Genomic DNA, 19,462 nt, shown 5'->3' with positions numbered 1-19,462 from the left:
AGAAGTGGCTGTCAGTTTGCATCTGCCTGCAATTACCACTTCACGGAGCTGTAGCCCAAGTGCCTGTTCAGAAATGTTTTGGAATGAGTTACACCCCGTGATACAGATAGCAAGAGACAGCAAATGGCTTACCAGAGCAATGACTACAGTGGATAGTAGGAAGGAGTAAGATTAAAATTCTTTTTCCTGCCCTCAGTGTTTATGGGATCACTGTTCACATTTAGCCTCAAATTTCATTTAATTTGTAATGAATATATAGTTTGTATAAATCAAAATTATTCTAGATTTTGCTTTCATTTTTATCTTAGCATTACTGTGCTTTACATTCAAAGATAAAGCCAAGTAAAAACCAGCAGGCCCTGTACATCCTAAATGCTACATGTGTAATATCGCCAGGTGAGATATTACTGATGTGACAGCAAATCCAGTGAAGTCAACTCTTTATTACATATGTGGAATAGAGAATGGCATCTGTCACCGTGCATTGAAGGAATACTGCCTGATTTAAACCGCAAGAAGATTTTACTTTAGCTACCATCATTTACATTGTTAAAACAGAACAACTTCAAATTAAATGTACCTTTCACGTATTACATTTCATTGTTTGGTCAGTTCTAGAAAAAACAGACCATCTGACATGATGGGTTGTTTAGATTATAAACATTACAGTCTCGTTGAAGCAAAATGAAAGTTTTGCTCAAAATCTTCAAGAAAACATTGTCTTTACTGACCCTAGGATTTGCAAAACTTCCCTCTTAACAAAAAAAATATGAGATCTTAATGGGTTTGACAGTATCTCTCTAGAAGAAATAGGTACCTTAGCTGAACAAAACCACTTTCCTTGTATTTATCTGCACTAATGTGTTAAAGTGTATAAAAATAATCAGGGCTTGCTGCAGATAATTTGCTTTATTCTATATCACCAGCATGACTTCACTCCTTGATCTAAGAATCAGAAACCTGTTGTCTGTCGACGTGGAATAATCCTCCCTTTAGCTGCACATTTATTTATCAGCTACCCTGATCAGTAAGGGCTGTGCAATTCCATTTTCATAACATTTCATGAAAGACTTCATGAGAAAGACAGCTGTTTAGCAACATGCTTGATCTGGAGGTTTTGACTACCATTTACAATCAACTAGCCCTTGGGTACAAGGTATCAAAGGGAGAGGAGAGAGTGCCCCTTTGGGGGGGAAAAAAACCCAAAAAACAAAAACAAAAAAACCCCAACAAACTAAAAAAATCACCAAACCAATCTATTAGAAAAATAATGCACAAACCTTAGCTTCCTAACAGCTGTGTTTAAGCTCTTACAGTGGCTAATTGTTGGATTTATTCGACTGCTATTCTTTTTTCCACATTTAAGATCTTTATTTATGTTGTATGCAACTACATACTTTTTGGTAAAAGACAGGTGCACATTATAGTTTCCATTTAGAATGAGAACTAATGCAGGAAAAGGTGAAACTACCAATTTGAGGTCATGAGCAATAAGGATTCATCCTAGTTTGTACATGGAAGAAAAAACACAGCATTGAGAGTACTGCAAAGCAAATAAGAAAATATATTTTACAAGTGGGGTGACAGGAGTCAGATGTTTCCTCTGCTATGGGGTTTTTTGGATCTTCTCCCAAGTTGTTACTATTTTTATTCTTTATCAGCTTCAAAAATTCTTTCCTACTATGGCGTAGAAGATGCTAATTCTTGCTTCAAGTGAGATTTACTGTTCCACTCACAAAATTATGATTACTTTTGCTTTCTTTTTCTCTCTTTATAATCTGTACACATGAATACTCATGAAAGCAGTGTTTGGCAAGAGATTTCCTACTCCTGTTAGCACTAGCAGCATTAATCAGAGGCAGAACTAAAAAGACAGAATTGCTACCTTCTTGTTAAAATAGTCTATACTGATAAACATTGTCAGAAAATAGTTCTCAAAAGTAGCTGCTCAGCAGTATGTATTAATGACAGAGACTGGCAAAGGCTGCTCTTGATTAGGATGCTCAAAAAGTCTGGGGATGTTTTTTTCTCACTCCCTGCAGGCAGCCTCTCACAAGCACATCTAAATAGTTGTATTCTACACTGAATAATCAGCCATCGTGATAAATGTGCCTGCATGTACCAGCACCACTACTGCTGTAGAGAGGTATTAGTCCCTTTCCACTAGCAGGAGGGCAGTTTTCAGAAAAGCTGTGTCACCATCACTACTGAAAAAGACAATCTCGTGTAGCATTTTACTCAGAGGTTATTGACAGTCAATGAGAAAATACAATCAAAGCATTTTTTATGATTCTAGTTTGCATTTTTCAGTGTTTTCCTGCCTTTGTGAAGCTCATTAAGCTCCTTAAAATAAACAATTAAAGATTATTGAATATTCATTATTCCCTGTACAAAAAAACCCCATTGCCTGCAAATGCTGCAACTAATTACAGATCTGTCTTTTTACATAAAACTGCTTCTGACATTCTTTTTCATCAAGTATTATTTTATTTTTTTAAGAATGATATAGTTCACAATGAACAATATTCCAGAGGGAAAAGCATATAGAACTCTTATATTAGCTGAGAAAAATCTTTGCAATCTAGTAGATCTCTGGTGAAGTCTACGTATGGCGACATAAAAAGGAAAGATTACTGACCCCTCCTTTATTCTAAACCTACATATTTCTTACATTAAGCACCTTACCATTACTTTATCAATCAGATTAACATTCAGATTTCCCATTTAAAAGTACCAGTTAAAAGGAAACTAAATTTCTAGACATTTCCAGGACACGGTATTTTCATAATCTTCAGGGTATTCTGCAGGGTCTGCTCTAATTAAATGTGATAGTTGGGCTATATTTTAGTTCTTCAGTTATTGCAAATTTTACTTCTGTGTCTGAAATTGTGGAATGTATGTTTGTGAGACTTGGACTATGGAAAAATCTGGGGGTTAAAAGGACCTCCAGATTCTGGTGGGTCAGATCTAAAAGTACACAAAGATTTTGTTGAGTAGTGTTAAAAATAAGGAAGATGACAGATGTAGAAACTTTGGAAAGCTGCTTCACACCTCCCTGCCATTGTTTCTGTTATCTTTCATTCACTGCCTATTAGAACTGTGAACACTCCAGGGCCTGAACTGTCTTTTACAAAGTGCTTGTACAGCATCTCTTAGAAAAAAAGCTCCTATTTCACTTGAGCCTGTAAACACTACTGCAGCACAAATTAAAAAAATATGAACATACCACTGTACAGGTAAATTTAATTCACCAAAGAGCTAAACAGCAAAGTGTGATTAAAAAAATTAAAAATCCTACATGACACTTGTTTGAAAAACTATTATACTCTGAAAAGCAATTTGAGTTAAATTGCTTTCCCTCTCACTAATGGTTTTCTACTTGAAGTTTATTTAGTAAATTATAAATCCAAAGGATGGGTCCTAGTTCTCATAACAACAGTGTCACCAGTGTTTGATACCCATTCAAAACTGATCAAAGTTTTAGAATGCCTCTTTCATTCAAATAATTTTCTTCTCTCTTTCCCCAGTGTAAATCCTTACTTGTGTTTCAGTGGGAAGATATAAATGCCATGTGAACACTTTTTGGATAGACCAAGAGAGAAAATAAATACTTTCAGGGGCTTATTTCAAGAAGAGTTAAACAATTTGAGCCAACCTGTAGCCTTAAGTGACCTCCAACCAAATGAAATGATTCATTTTTTGTTCAGTCTGATTTTTTTTATCTGAACTGAAAAGCCCAATACTTGCCCAGATGCAAAGATTTTAACATGTTATCTTACACAGCCAGAGAAACAAAGAAGTTGAGAGAATAATGTAATAGCATAATGTGCATGATCTCGGGGTCCTTGCATTATCAGAAATAATTATGTTAACTTCAGCTGCTCCTCCTATTAACCAATAATATAAGGTTCATTCCTTAAAACAGAGTGGAACTCATGAGAAGTTTCCATATTTTTCCACATAATGTAAAAGAAAGCAATACAATTGTGAAAAAAGGTCTGCTGACACAGCACAAAAATGCAGTTAGTTAATCACATAACTGCCCTAGATGAAAAACAGTGTGATAAGAAATATAAAATACAAAATGTCTATTACACATATACACAAATCCAAGAAAGCAGCATAGACTTGACATATACATAAAAATTTGGGTTGCTGAAAGGTACAGCTGTATTTATACTCTGTATTTTAGGGAGCACACTCCCACTTACCTCAAAAATCAGAAGAGAAATTTACACCTAAGACCAAACCATCAGTTAATTTTGAATAGGTATATACTTTGTATACATTTACAAAATTTGCAGTTTTGAGGTGCAGTCTGGAGAATTTTTACTGAAGTAGGCTACGTCAGTAAGACACTATATGTTATTAAAAGTATCCATTCAGTTAGTGGTTTTCTACTGTACAGCTCCTAAGTTCATTATAAAACTAAAGTTGAGGTTCTTCTGAGGTCTATTTTAAAATGGAATAATAATAATTGCTTGAGTCACTGGCATAACTGATACAAGTTTCTGTAGATAGAAAAGAAAAAAAATTTTAAAGGAATATTTTTTATCTGACAGAGCAGAAAAGAAGCCAGGCGTCTTTCCCATGCTGAACATCCACATTCTCATTACCGTGAGTAACAGCCAAAGCAAAGTAACATTCAGTAGCATTAGCAATAAGCCTCAGAATCACAGAACCATTTGCCTCTGACTTAATTAGTTTCTTCTGTAAGAATTAAATTGTATTTTCCTCACAAAGAATGTCTTTCTGAATTTTATTGCAGTCTGGTATTAATATTCAAATCCAGCAACCCCTCTCAGGCACAGTAGAATGACTCCTTTCATTTTAGCACAAGAAAACACAATGCAGCCCCCAAGTGTAAATTTTCAGTGGGAGAGGGAGGCTAGCTCCAAATGAGCCAGAGAATAATATTGTAATATTATATTCCATAATAACATTAATGTTTAAGACAAACATAAAGGAAACATGCTAAGGTACAGACTCCACTGAAAGGATTTGCTCTTTTGTTTTGCAGCTTCACCCATCTGAACAGCTACAGTTCACCTGTGGAGTCAGGTTTATGCATTCAGGTGCATTCCTGGAACACCCAAATTAATAAAGCCTGTGGCAGTGGTTCTCATCCTACACACCATGAGGCCACAGGACATGATGCACAGTGACCCAAAGACGGCACGAAGCCCAAGTCTGAAGCAGTTGGGTTTCTACTCCGTGAACTGACACACAATGCCACTGTCTCCTCCTTGGCACACAATTTGACATACTTACTCTGTTCCTCACACAACAAACCTTACCACTCAACAGCTCATAAAAAATAATCTGGCTAGGATTTGCCCCATACTGAACATAATAACGAAATCTTGACATCTCCACAGTTTTTGCCACCCCTTCTGTAACTTCTTCCATGGTATAAAACCAATTTGTTACAACTTCCTGCAAGTTATTTTCTGGCTATTACAACAGAAAGGAAACATGAGACAGTTGAACACAGACATTGCATCTAGAGTATTAATCCACCACATTTTCCTCACGAGCTCTCACCAAATCTCTGCTATTTTGTTTTAATAAGTGGTCTTTCATGGGGAAATATATGCAGGACTCCAGACTAAAATTATCACTAATTATCAATTTCTACAGAAATCAAGTCCCCAGAAGTGCCTCTTCCAAGAAACAAGCCCATCCAAATCCTTGTATGCATGTCATTGCCTGTTAGTGACTGTTCCAACGTAACAACTCAAACTCAATGTAACTTTCTCAAACACAACTACTACTTATTAGAGAGAGGAATTTGATACAGCATATCAGGGCAAAGTCTAGCAAAAGGAAGAATCTAAGAGCTCATCCAAGAATGCATAAGCAAATAATAGCTTTGTACCTCTATTACAGTCAAGATCAGAAAGCAATTTTGTCAAGCTAACAAAAGAAAACAGAAAATCCGTAAGAAAAGGGAACAACCCTGGCTCATGAAATAAAGTTGTTATAATAAAATACTACCATCAACGCATAACTCAAGATAGTTTGGACCTAATTTTCAGGATGTATGGTATTGAGCCAGGGAAAATCTGTCATTTAATGGTTGGCTGCCCACAGCATGCACAAGTGAATTATGCCAATGCTTCAGTGCATTTGCTAAGTGCATGCACTGAAAATCTGTTGGAACACTTTTATTTGAGAACGTGAATTACAAGTTTAATATAAGACCAACAAAACAACAGCAAATCTAAAAATCAGACTCCTGTGACATTAGGCAGACTAACTGGCAGGCCTGCAGGGAATGGGCCAGCACTGGTAGTCCATAAACACCCAAGTCCTTTAGCTGTCATTGCAAGCTTTGATTGTGAGGGACAAGAGTAACAGCCCTAAGGATTTCCATTACAACTCTCAAGATGCAGATGTTAGGCAGACTCACAGGCATTATCAAGTTGCACCTCTAGAAATAAAATACAGCATGAACTCAGCATGCTGTCAAAGTATGAAGATGAAAAACTGACACCTTTATTGCTACAAAACCTAATTTCTACCCAGAAATGTTTGATATATAGGACAACAGAAGGGAGTCTCAGTGTTCCAATCATCAAACAGCCCTGCTTCTAATGTGTTCACCTAAATTAATTTATCAAATCCAAGTTGTACTCTGACATTAAGACTGCTGCAGTGATAAACCTAGAAGTAATTTAGGGATTGCCTCTGCGAAACACACGTATAACAGAAACCACTCAAAATGCATGTGCTCAAAATGTTAATCATAATTAAAAATCAACAACAACTTTGTGCATTCTAGGGCAATCATTTTACTTTACCATTATCCATCCTAATTACTTTTAATTTTTTTACATTCAGAATGTCTGACAAAATGTTATAATACAGAAAATTCAATAAGGAGCCAGACTCCCACATTCCACCATTTTCAAGTGTAGAACTAAGACACTTAATTCCTTTTTCTCCAAGAAGGCTAGTATTTTACATCATCTTTCAGTCATACAATGTTTGGTCTGACATTTTCCCCTATAGAAGCTTGTATTTGATCTTTGTAAACAGTGAAAAAGAATGACTGCCTTGAAGAGGTTAAATGGTAACATTCACAACCTTGTTTTTCTAACAGGAGGTGGGGCACAACGGCTGTTCAAAAGAAGCAGTTTGGGGAATGCTAGAATCACTGGGGTTGGAAGGGACCTCAAGAGGTCTCTAGTCCAACCTCAGGCTCAAAAACTCGATCATGTTGCTCAAAAAGGGACTTTTATTAAATAATTAAACAGTTTAACATATTTGAGTACCATAAACAGTACTATATAATTGGTATAATTGATGATTATTTCAGAGCATCGCTACAAGGCAAATTTTAAGTTGTTTAATTTTTAACTGTGCATTCTCAGGTAATTTTGGAGTTGCTTGTAGGTTTATCTTTAGTTCTGAATTCTCAGAGGTTTTAGTATTTACCTCGTAAATGTTTTTTATTCACAAATAACTGGTATCCATTGCTATTCTTTTCATATGGATCTTACAAATAATATTTACTTGAAAGATTTGTGTGTATTTATAGTCAGATACAAGGCAGAATCATAAAAATTATAAATAATAACAAAATAAATAATAAAGCTTTAGAAAAAATGAGGAAGTATTTAATGTTATAATCGAAACACATGCATACCAATATGCCAGATGTATTCAGACTACATTACATTAGAGTCTCTGACAAATGTTTTCTATTGCATAGTGGTCACTGAGTACCTGGAGCCAGCCAAGAGGAGACACTAGGCACAATAAAACTTAAGTGGAATTTAGACCAGAGGACTCAGGCTCTTTGCACCCCCTGAAATGTGTAATGTTATGAGCATTAACCAGGATATAAGGCAGTCTCCAAGATTTTTATTTAACTAGACAATTCGGGGGGGGGGGGTGTGTCATGTTAAAGTAATTAATATGCAATCTGTTCTCATAACTACAGAACTGAAAATCTAAAATTTAGAATCATACTTTGAAGCAAACACCTGAGCAAACTGGAAGACAGCATAGCAATTGTGAAGTACACTGGACTGACCTAAACCAAGCTTTTGCTTATCATCACTTTTGACTTGTCAAATAAGACTGTGATGAAAGGCTTAAAGACATTTTCAGATTATTGTTCTATCATTTATTTTAAAAATTCATGTGTTTACAAGCTATTAGTGTATTTAAAGATCCACTGTGTTAAGCTTTCAGCAATACTTAGAGGATGCAATTAAGCTTGCACTCAATTTTAATTTAAGAATGGCAGATTTATAACTTTTTTTAATTGTTATTGTACTGCCTGTTTACTAACAAATTTGCTGAGGGCATCATAGAAAATACTGATGCAAGTACTATATTAATTATTTTACTTATACTAGTTTTTATTTCATGGATGGGATTAGTATTACCGTGAATTTCTTGTTGTAGTTATTTAAAGTTGTCTTCCTCTGGCATGAATACTGAGATACTTTTCTTGCAATACATGATGGCACTTCTGATTCAGGCACATTCAAAGGAGATTGACATTGCTCCTAAAAAGAAAAAAAAAAAAAAAAGAAAGATTGGTGACACACCTGTCAAATAGCTTAAAAATACAAAAAATACATTTCATGGGCCCAAAATATGTACTTTTAAAGAGAAGGCAAGAGAATAGTAATGGTCCTACTATCCTTCTAGGAAAAACATTTGATTTCACGTTGCCTGCACTGACAGTACCTGTTTATCTGGTGGTTATTAGGATTTTTGATTTTCTGCAGTAAGTTCTTACAGAGAGTTTTCAATCACACTGCCATTTAAAAAAAAAGTCCATCTAAATGGTGCATGTCTCTACTACTCCTACTATTGCAGTAGGATTGAAAAACTACAAAGCTTTAGGAGCAGATAAGCTCAAAAGAACAGAAAATTTTCCTAGAAAACATTAGGTTATTCAATATAAGATTAGGAATATTAGATCAAAGAGAAAAAAATTAAAAAAAGATAAATTCTTAAATAACTGACTTTTTCAATCTGTAGCTAAATTCAGTGGTGGAGGAAAAATGTTTGTATGACTTGAAAATAGGGTTTTCTCCCCTCTTGCAGGTAAAACAATAGAAAACTTTTTTATTTGGATTTAATTTGCTAAGATAAATGTGCTATTTTGGGGTCATCTTAGAGTGAAGGAAACATTTACAAACAGCTACAGAAGAGTAATGTCCATCCTTTTCTCATTCAACAGACAGTGTTCACTTTGCAATGTGGTTTTTCGCTCAGTCAATTCCCATACATGCTGATCCAATTCAGACATCATTTTCAGATGTTCATTGAATCAAGGAAAAGGAGCCAGATGCCAAATCTTTAATGGGCATTACCTAATCACCAGGCAATCCACCTCTGAAGGATGGAAAGGGAATTCTCCTGAAAGACAGGATACAGAGACACATTCCCGCTGGCAAAAGAGTCCTGAGCATGAGTCCTCAATATGTGAGTGTCCTGACCAGTGAGGACCAGGAAAAAGACAATTTTGCACTGATTTTTCTGCTGCTTTATATACCCAATTCCTTTGCTTTCATTAAATGTGCCAAATCTGAAATACTTCAGAAACACACGGTGTCCTCAGCATTTCTGTATATTTTTTGCTATTTGTCATTTTGTCTGAAAACTTTGGGCAGATCTGTCAAAAACGTATTGCAGTGCATTATCCAAAGCCACAGGGAAAGGGTTCAACAACAACAATAAAAAAAAAAATCACAAAGACACATAGGAGAAATTTTTGCCCCAACAATGGCATGATGAGCCCTTTCTCCCCTGTATTCAAAGACACAGACAAAAGGCTAGCAAACCTATAAACATGTGCCTTCACAACCACACCCCCCTCCACATAATTTCATGCTAAATTGCCTTTGTATTTGATACAGAGTAGTTAAATATCAGCATTCACACACACACAAAATGCATTGCACAACTGAAGGAGCAGTGAATTATATGGTAGTTTTCGTAATATACAATGAAAGGAAGAAAGCCATTTTAGGTGTAAGACCACTCTTGGGAATAACCAAAATGGGTTTCAGTCAGGATCAACAACACAACTCATCCACTTTTGCACGCGTTCATGAATTATATTTTTCAATTGATTTTAAATCACATAAACTATGATTGATGAGTGCTAATATACTGCTTGAAAATATAGTGTCAGCTGCAAAGACAGTGAACAAACAGAATGTTACTGAATAGAATATATAACAAGCTGTTGTCTTCATTAGGATACAGACACACAAAGCACTGAGCCCTACACGCAGCATTACCTGACATTGTGGATGAAAGCAAAATTAATGCACAAAATTTATGCATTTAAGAGGGTGATAGACTGAGCATAAACATCTTCCTCCTGCCTTGGCAAAGATATTTGAGCATTTTTTTTAATCAGTAAGAGTTTTGTGTTTAACTAGAGGGACTCGATTATATATAACAACAGAAGAAACTTTGGAGAGAAAACAGCAAAAACATCTATCAAACAGTAAGTACTGTAGTCTGATTTTTAGGGAATATTATGATGCCTGTATGAGAACTATAGAGATGATCTATCAGCAGTAGAACATGAGCAGGATTGATATTGCTTATTGGTGGGAAAACCAGATGGGAAAAAATTGGTTGTACAGATTATGGGACAAACCTAAAGTTCCATCAATAGCAGTTACAGTGTAGAACAGTGTGGGGAATCCTGGAAACTCACTACATCAAAAACAATTTCCAGTACTGAGAAGAAACAACTACAGCAAAGAGAAAAATATAAGCATTAAAAATCCTTCTTTTTTTTTTTTTCAGATTACTACATGAAAATGAAATTATGGTACACTGCACAGGGGCAACCACTGAAAAATTTCCAAATGTGGCCTACTTAATCACTAGAGCTAGTCCAAGTTTGTACCCCATATCCAGGCTGCAGTAACGGTGAATGTCACTTGCTACTCCTTCACAGTGACATTTTACACATGGCATAAGCAGAAAAATCAGTCTGTATCACTAACATCAGTTTGTACAGCAGAGAGGCTTCATTACAGAATTAATCTTGTGGAGGACTACTTTGCCCTTTGTCAAATTATTTTTTTAACACACAAAGAAGTATAATGACACAGGGAAATAGCAGAGAGAAAATGAAGCAGCAGTGAATAAGGTGCACAGATACAACCAGCCAGCAGCTTTGTAAAGTCCAGACAGCATTAATCAAATAATAAAGTCCACTGATACCCAGCATTTTACGAAGAGGCGGCAGCCAGTTTATAAGTTTCTTTTTATTTTCTGGGAAACTCTGACTGACAGTATGAAGAATCTCTTCCATTAGTTGCAGCCTCTCTCTTTCAGAAGAAAACAGAGTGAAAGGCCTCAGAAAATGTTAAATATGGGTTGCCTGACACACGATAAGGCAAGGGATCAAAAGATGGCACTTCCTTTTCCTAATGTGGAGGAAAATCCTTTGTTCAAAGAAATAAGTCTCTTTTGCTTTCTAGGAGAAAAAAAAACAAAACAAAAAAACCAAACCAAACAAAAAACCAAACCCAACCAAAACAACAACAACAAAAGAAAAACAACAAACAGAAAACCAACTAAAAACACAAACAAACTAAATAACTATGAACTTTTGGGTCCTAACTGAGGAAAAGGCAAAAAAGATGGAGTCACAGCACAGTTCTTAGGGCTGCTGAATGTGCCAAGCCCGTTATGGTTCTCTTCCTTTCTTTTTGTCCCTCTGAAAGCTTCCCCTTTGCCTCTTTCTTTTCCATTACCCAGGAAACAGCTCTAGCACGTGGGGATGCCCTTGCATACATCTCAATGTCCATGTCCTGCTATTGTCAAGAAGACCCATCTGCTTGTGGTGGTAAAGGTGCCTCTGGACAAAGACGTACATTTGCCAGAGAAATATTTTGAATTCCCTTTAAAGCGGATGTTCAGCTACTGCATTTCCAAAAACTATTAAATTAAATGATGGCTATTAAATATAAAAGTCAACTGTTACCAAATGAATCAATAATAATTCAGACCATCTTAGATCTGGTCAACCAGTCTTTTATACTCTATAAATCATTAACATCAGAGCATCTCTCGGATCATTCGCAACCACAGAAAGATGTACTTTAATGACAATTGTAATTAGTATGTTAGCTAATGGTCTGTAACTCTGACTTTATTCCCCTTGTTTTGCATGGAGAAGGGCATTTCTTTCCAGTAATGCATTAAAACAAATGTCCTGAATGAAGAATGACCTTCCAAACAGGCTTCTTTAAGATCTGAAAGATGAAATCTTACTGCTATTGATATTAATGGGAATTTTACTGCTAACTACATATCTATATGTATCTAGATTTCACCCAAAACATCCCCCCACTGCAATCCATTCCTTTTACCTCAAAACCTTCATGATGTAGCCCAAGTTCAAGGTTTGTTAATTCACTTTCATTTCACATTTTACAAGTCTGACATAATGGATCAAATTTGTCTTCAGTGAAACTCCAATTAAATTGCATTATGTATGAGTTCAGTCTAGTACTTAAAAAGAAAATTAACCTTTAGTTCACACCTTCCTTTTTTCTCAAGGAAGAAAAAAAAAAATTAGCATGGTGACACTGCAACAATAAAATTATTTTTAAATTTGCTGCACTTCCAGAATCTTTCTGGTTTTTTTCCTTGTTTGCTTTACAAAAATGTTTGTTACTTTAAAGCAAATATATAATTAAGACTGGTCTTAACTATAAGCTTTAAAGTTAACGGTATTGCTGTCACTGGCTTCTGTATTGTACTCTACATTTATTAGCATGAAATTTTTATGTTGCAATAAAAACAGAAGCTCTTACTTGCAGAGCCAGTCTCAAAGTATAATAATCATCTCCTGACAGTTCTGGTACCTTTTGCAGAAGTTTATGCTTCAGTACTCCAAAAGGACTTGTATATAAAAAGAAAACTATGGCAGCGAACTTCTCATTGACTAAAACAAACAAACAAAAAAAAAAAATATGGAGGAATTTTGGAGAAAGACAAAGACATTTCTTGCTTTGAAAAGAAAAAAAAATTATGAAAAGACATTTCCTGAGGTATCTGAATTTAGAGATCTTCATGCAGTGCTGAAATTAAGAATGTACATAAAAAGTAATTCAATTTATTTTTAATGCTGATGTGAAACTCTCAGCAAAGTTCACAGGATTTCGCTCATGTTTCTGATTTATTTCTTGTTTAGAGAACTTCTTTGCATTCCCTGAATTCATATTTTTATGGCCTGTGAGATAACATAATGCAGTAGTTACAAGGATTCCTTTTTTTTTTTCTTTTTATATTAATTTCTTTGGTCTATTCTCCCTACAGCACATTCACTGAAAATATTATAAATATACTGCAAAAATATTTCATTGGAAGGATTTCAAATATAAACACATATTCTGTCATGGAATCATGCTGAGTCTGAGAGCGACAGCTGCATCTGGTGTATTCACTCCCCCCACACACACACTCCAACCCACAGTGTTATTAAACAGTAATTCTTTTATGTAAAAACCTGGAAAATAATTTCTGGCAATAAAAATGAAAGATGACTGAAAAAGATAATCAGGAGCTACAGTTTTTCTTGGGGAAGGGTGGCATTTAGGAATCATCCTTCCTAATCTAAACATCAGGATGAAGAAGCAGTCAACAGTGCAATATTGCTGTTGAATATTCAGGCATTCTCTGCCTCACAGGAAGCACACGCTGCAGATCCTGTCACGGTTCCAGCATTTGCAGGTACCACTTTGCAGTGGGGTCACCGTTCACACAGAGCCTAATCCAGACCCTCAGAAATCAGCAGGAATCCCTCATTTTACTTCACAGAGTTTTAGACCAGACTTGTAGCTCTCTTGCCACGTGAATTAATTTCTTCACCACTGCAAGTCCATCACTGTGAAGCTCAAGTACTTGCAGAACAAGGGCACAGGTTCATCCTGCTGCCACACACAGCCTATTCCCTGGCCCAGTGGCACGTGCTGTCACCATGCTGGGCACAGCATGCCCGGGCATCCCTACCAAACCCTCATCATTTACTGTTTGTACTGGGGGTATTGAATACCACTGTTTCTCACTATGCTCCAATCCAAGAAATTAGAGATGATTTTGTCAGATATAGATCAGAGGAAAACTTAATCATCCATTGCTCCAAGGTCAAACACCATTCATCAAATCATCAATATAATAAAACTTCCTTTCTCTTAGCAAAATTTTATTTGATGGTGCAAAGTTTGTAAATGCATGTCCACAGACTACAGCAGCCTTCATTTCACAGGTCCTTCAAGGACCTAGCTGTTAGCTGATCACCTCACAACAGCAAAAGTTTTAGTACTTTTGCATTGTTTTGAGGAGGCAAAATATTCCATCAAAAGCCCATTAAAATACACTTCTCTCAGTGGGATATGTACCATGATATTGAAGTATTTGAACAAATACCACAAGTACCAAAACCGCAACAAGAGACTCATTGATGGATATTTTGCCTTTAATAGCACTCTTTTTTTTTTTTTAATACAAGAATGGTCCATGTTTTATGATAACTTTTACAGGCTGATAAAGTTGGGGTTGTTCAGCCTCTTCAGGTTCTGGAAAGACCGAACAGCAGCCTTCCAGTACCTAAAAGGTGTTACAAGAGAGCTGGACAGAGAATTTTGACAAGGGCATGTAGTGACAGGACAAGGGGTAATGGCTTTAAACTGACAGAGGAGAGATTTGAATGAGATATAAAGAAGGAATTCTTTATGTGACAGTGGCAAGACAGTTCTCCAGAGAAGTTGTGTATGCCCCATCCCTGGAAGTGTTCAGGGTCAGGTTGGGTGGGACTTTAAGTGACCTGGTCTAGTGGAAGATGACCCTACCCATGGCAAGACAGTGGGAGTTAGATGATCTTTCAGCCCAAACCACTCTGTGATTGTGTATTACCAGTTTGTAACACATGCTGACATAGTAACTTCACATTACCAGACACTGATAGAGAAGGTATGGAAGATGTTTTCAATCTCTTAGAACTGTGTGAATTGCTCATGTAAACTGCAGGGGAAAAAAGTTCAAATTCAAAAAAATTCAGAAATTATATCACAAGTATATATGGTTTAGGTTAAATTAAAAAAGAAAATTGCAGCAGCTCATTTTGAATGTTACTGTATTCACACTGCAGGATCTCTCTTACCATGAGACGATACTTCATTTCTGAATCAACTGGTCTTCCTGCTTCCATGCAGGCTGTAAACCAGGAGATATCCAGTAGTTCAAACCTGGAGCTGTCACCCACAGCCTGTCCTTTCAGCCAGTCCAGCACCTCCAAGTAAGAGTTGTTCTCAGCCACAATATGAGTGACAGAGTCACTGTCAGGAAGCACACAAAATTATCTTTTTTTTCCCTGAATCCAACGGTGCACAGATACAGAGCTGTTATTTCCATATTTACTTACCATTTACTTCCTGAAAATTGTAGTATATATTGTATGTTAGGATGTGGGAAGCAGTTATGTTTTCATATCACCATAAATCTATTCCAGTCACTGACTCTGTTTTGAGGAAAGACTATAGCCTGACAGCTCCTGTAAGTGCAACATTTTCTTTCTTTCAGCATCATTTACCTTCCATAAGGCACTATCCTAATACCCATTCTTTGCAACTCTGAAAATATTTAGCTTGCACAAGCAGTACCATAATGAAAAGGCCACTTGATGATACCTGACAGCCCCTTCCCAATATTTCTCATTAATGAGTGAAAGCTTTGCAATATTAAGTTTGTTAATGATAATTATTTAAAGCTTTAAAGCTAGTAATATATTTTTGAATATTTAAGTTTTCTGTACTTACATGAAGCTCTTTACATATGGCACTGTCAAATGTTCATTAATTAAATCTTATGAATAACATGCTCCATCTAAACACCACTTCCTTGCTGCCAAACCTCTTACAAAACTGATAGTTTAGTAAATATAAAATTTGCAACTTCAGTTGTTGTTCAATAGACTATATGGTGTACATTGCCTAAAAGTATGGTAGCACAAAGGTTATTGAAGTAAATATGGGTTGGTGTACTAGAATAACACTGGAAAGGATCACATGATTAAAAAGACACACTTCTGTACCTGTCACAGGAAAATAATGGACAGGGACAAAGTTATATTTCAGAAAAAGATTACATACATACTTGGCATGACCTGTAATCTTTTATCTGGCCTACTGATATTTCTCAGCAATTTTAGAAAACTACTAACTTGACAGGAAATTTTGAATGATTCTGAATGTTCCCTCTCCCCACACATCCCATGAGGGTGCTGTCACACAGAAAGCCAGCAGAGATAATGTAGAAAATTCTTTATTTTCAAGGAATTTGTAGGACCTCAGTATCTCTGAAGTATATGTCAACATTAACTCCTATCATTCAACAGATTTCTAAACTTCTTGGGGGAAAAGCACAGACAGATAGTGTCACTATTTGACACTATTTTTATAGAAGTAAAGTTATAATTGTAACATAAATTATTTTGATGGCAGCCACCTCCATTTGCAAGCCTCTGTGACCTCCTGCTAGCCCATGTTGGTGACAGCCTTGTGCATATACAGTAAATTTCAAACAGAGCTGACAGATTGCTTTGCAACCCCTCTGTAACACCTGGAGAAGTTAAGCCATCAACCCATCCAAGCAGACAGGGCACCACTGGTAGAGACAGCTGGTTAGCAAGACTTCAAAAATTATGTGTGCTGTTAAAGGCAGACTGCACAACCTTTCAAAGCAAAGTACTTTCCAGAAGACCAATAATAATAAAAAAAAAAACCTGTGACCCTTGTTCAAGCAAATAATCACTGAATTGATCAAGTCATGAAAGCAAAATGAAAAGTACTGGAATCACTCCACAGAAAACTGTTATCAAATAACTCTTTGATGCAATAAACACACTATTTTTTGGAAATATAAGAAAGGTACTGAACGTAGTATACTTCAGAAACATGAAAATTGTCATGATATAGCACAGGTTTTTTTTCTCCACATAGTGGAATGTGAAGAGCAGAGTTCATTGAAAAAGAATAAATCCCAATTTATTTTATTCTAAAAGATTCCAAATGTAAATAAAGTGAATCTCCATTAAATACTGCTTGGTTTATTATTATTTAACCCTGCTAAGTCCTACTTTAATTAAACTGTCACATCTTTACTTGAGTAAAAAAAAAACAACACAAAAAACAGTTAGAGACATAGAACTTCTGTTTCCTGTGGTTTATTTCACTTCATATAAAATATTCATATGTAATGTATTTGTAGCAAGCTGCAGATCTGGGAACTTTGCCATCACTATCCTCACAGCAGCAGTTTAGCTTCTGTGTACCAGTTTCCTCTGGTACCTGTACAGCTGTGCTTTTTTCTTGGCACAGAACATAACAAATTTAACATTTCCTCTGGCATTTTCAAAACCAAAAATCAACAGTTAAATAGTTCTGTTTTATCCAGTAGCAGCTAAGATGAAATTAAATATAACACCTGCTCATGCAACTTACAGAAGTCTGAAATATTGACAATAAATATCTGTGTGTCAAAGCAGCCCAGATAAAGCCTCTGTTCAGTCCTCAACAGATTGTTAATGTGGGATTCAGAACAGCACACTTTATTTTTTTTCCCCAAGAATCCAATTAGTTTTGTATCAGATGCTAATTGCCTGCTTCTGTTCAATACCTACTTGAATCTTGCTTTACAAATTATTTTATCCTCCCTTCTTTCTCAGGCTTTCAAAGTTGATGAGATTGAAAAAATCAGTGGAAATGAGCTTTAATAGGGAGGATCCAGTTGTATACTATCTTGATACAGTTACATGATCAATATTTGGTTTTCCTTCAGCTACACATTAATGTAGCTTTTGGAAAACTGTATAATGATATAACTAGCACTCATGTAAAGCTCTGTTTGGATGAAGGCTTCCTTCAGAATGAGTTGGATTATTGAAACACCACCAGACAAATCTACAGGTGGAGTATATTTTCACTCTAAAATGCTCCATTTGTCATATTTTACTCCTAAGCTTTTTTTCTCCAGTGCTCTTCCAAATTGTACCACAGTGCAAGTCAGTAACATTGAGACTCACATCAGGGTACTACAAAAAGATTAAATACTATAATATCAGTCAATGACGTAAAGAAATACCCACCTCAACCCATCACATTTTCCATTCCTGTATATTTAGGGGTTTTTTTGTTTTAGAAATTGACCACGAAGTTTAGATTAATTTTAACCTGACTTCAAGGGGGACATAAACAATGGCTGATTTACATGAGCTTGAGATGTGGTTCATATGCAGAAGCATTAAAATTGACAGACTTAAGAGAAATTAGAACCACAGATTTTAAAAACAAAAAATCAGAAATTTTGCTAAGGTTTGTGCTCTCCCTGCTCTCTGCTCAGAAGACAACAGAAATGAACCACACACTAGGAACAGCCATTGAAATCCTAAAGCATCTTTATAGTGGGAAGAACAAAGTATATCCACCAAATATAGGCAAATACTTCAATTACAGTCACGTGTATGACTGCATTTATTAAATTAGAATGCTCCAAACAGCATTGTTATTTCAAAACACACAAACATTTTCCTACCTTAGCTCATTTTCTACTCTGAAACCTTTTCTTCTTGCCAGCTCTGTCAGAAACATCCTTCTGGTTACCCCCATCTTCCTCTGCATAATAAAAATTACAAACTTAGTAAATTTTATTTCATAACTGCAGGAAAGTTTTGGGGAATATAACCCCTTCTGTCTCTTCCTGTGGGAGATTACACCTGAAGCTTTGATTTTATCCATGATGCAAAGGTAGAAGTGCTTTCACTTGGGTTAAATGGAGATAACATGCTTTCTGCCAGGCAGCAGCTGTATTTAATGTCACCACCCATTGAAGTAATTTTCTTGTTTTCCTTCTGAAATCAAAAACAGGTGCTACACAAGCAGAAACATCTCTTGATCTCTACCAGCTGGGACTTCTTGCACAGAAATACTCCGGACAGGTGCAAAAAATGCTTTCATTCCTTTAAACAGCCATTGCCTATAAAGACTTTATCCAAATAATATTGATAATAGTAAAATTATCTCAAAACATCAACCAGGTCTTCAGCTGTTTTAATGGTCCAGTTCCATCAATTTCTACTTTCAAATCTTTTCCAAATCTCCCTTTTCCATATCACAGAGCACATTAATTCACTAAATTACATTCCATTTACTAGAAAAAAAAATTTGCCTATTTTTAGCCAGGAACTATATTTTAGAATACAACCAAATAACAGTATACAAATATGTTGTAGAATAGCCCACACACTAGTTACTCCTGTGTAATTAACTGGATTAAAAAGGAGCAAAGGAAAAATAGCTTTTGAAATTAAATTTACAATAAACCACCAAGTCCTTTTCTGTTTTGTTATTAAAGAAACAAAAGAAAAATCATTAGAGATGTGTTTAAATGTACCTTTACCACACAT

The 19,462-nt window shown here is 35.8% G+C and overlaps 1 protein-coding gene across 1 annotated transcript in view; it reads right to left on the bottom strand.

Moving 5' to 3' along the window:
• Positions 1 to 18,809, bottom strand: part of DNTT (DNA nucleotidylexotransferase) — an 87,142-nt gene extending 68,333 nt beyond the window's left edge. Inside the window, exons 1-3 of the mRNA XM_064662981.1 lie at positions 18,592 to 18,809; positions 15,164 to 15,338; positions 8,400 to 8,522 (exon numbers count right to left, since the gene is read on the bottom strand). Of these exons, the coding sequence (XP_064519051.1) occupies positions 8,400 to 8,522; positions 15,164 to 15,338; positions 18,592 to 18,794 (501 nt within the window). The 5' untranslated portion in view covers positions 18,795 to 18,809. The remainder of the gene's footprint in view (positions 1 to 8,399; positions 8,523 to 15,163; positions 15,339 to 18,591) is intronic.
• Between the last annotated feature and the right edge of the window lie 653 nt (positions 18,810 to 19,462).

Source organism: Pseudopipra pipra, chromosome 8 (assembly GCF_036250125.1).
Source record: "Pseudopipra pipra isolate bDixPip1 chromosome 8, bDixPip1.hap1, whole genome shotgun sequence".
In the NCBI taxonomy this organism is placed as follows: Eukaryota; Metazoa; Chordata; class Aves; order Passeriformes; family Pipridae; genus Pseudopipra; species Pseudopipra pipra.
Note: the sequence above shows the minus strand (reverse complement) of the source record. Positions and strands in the feature narration are given on the sequence as shown.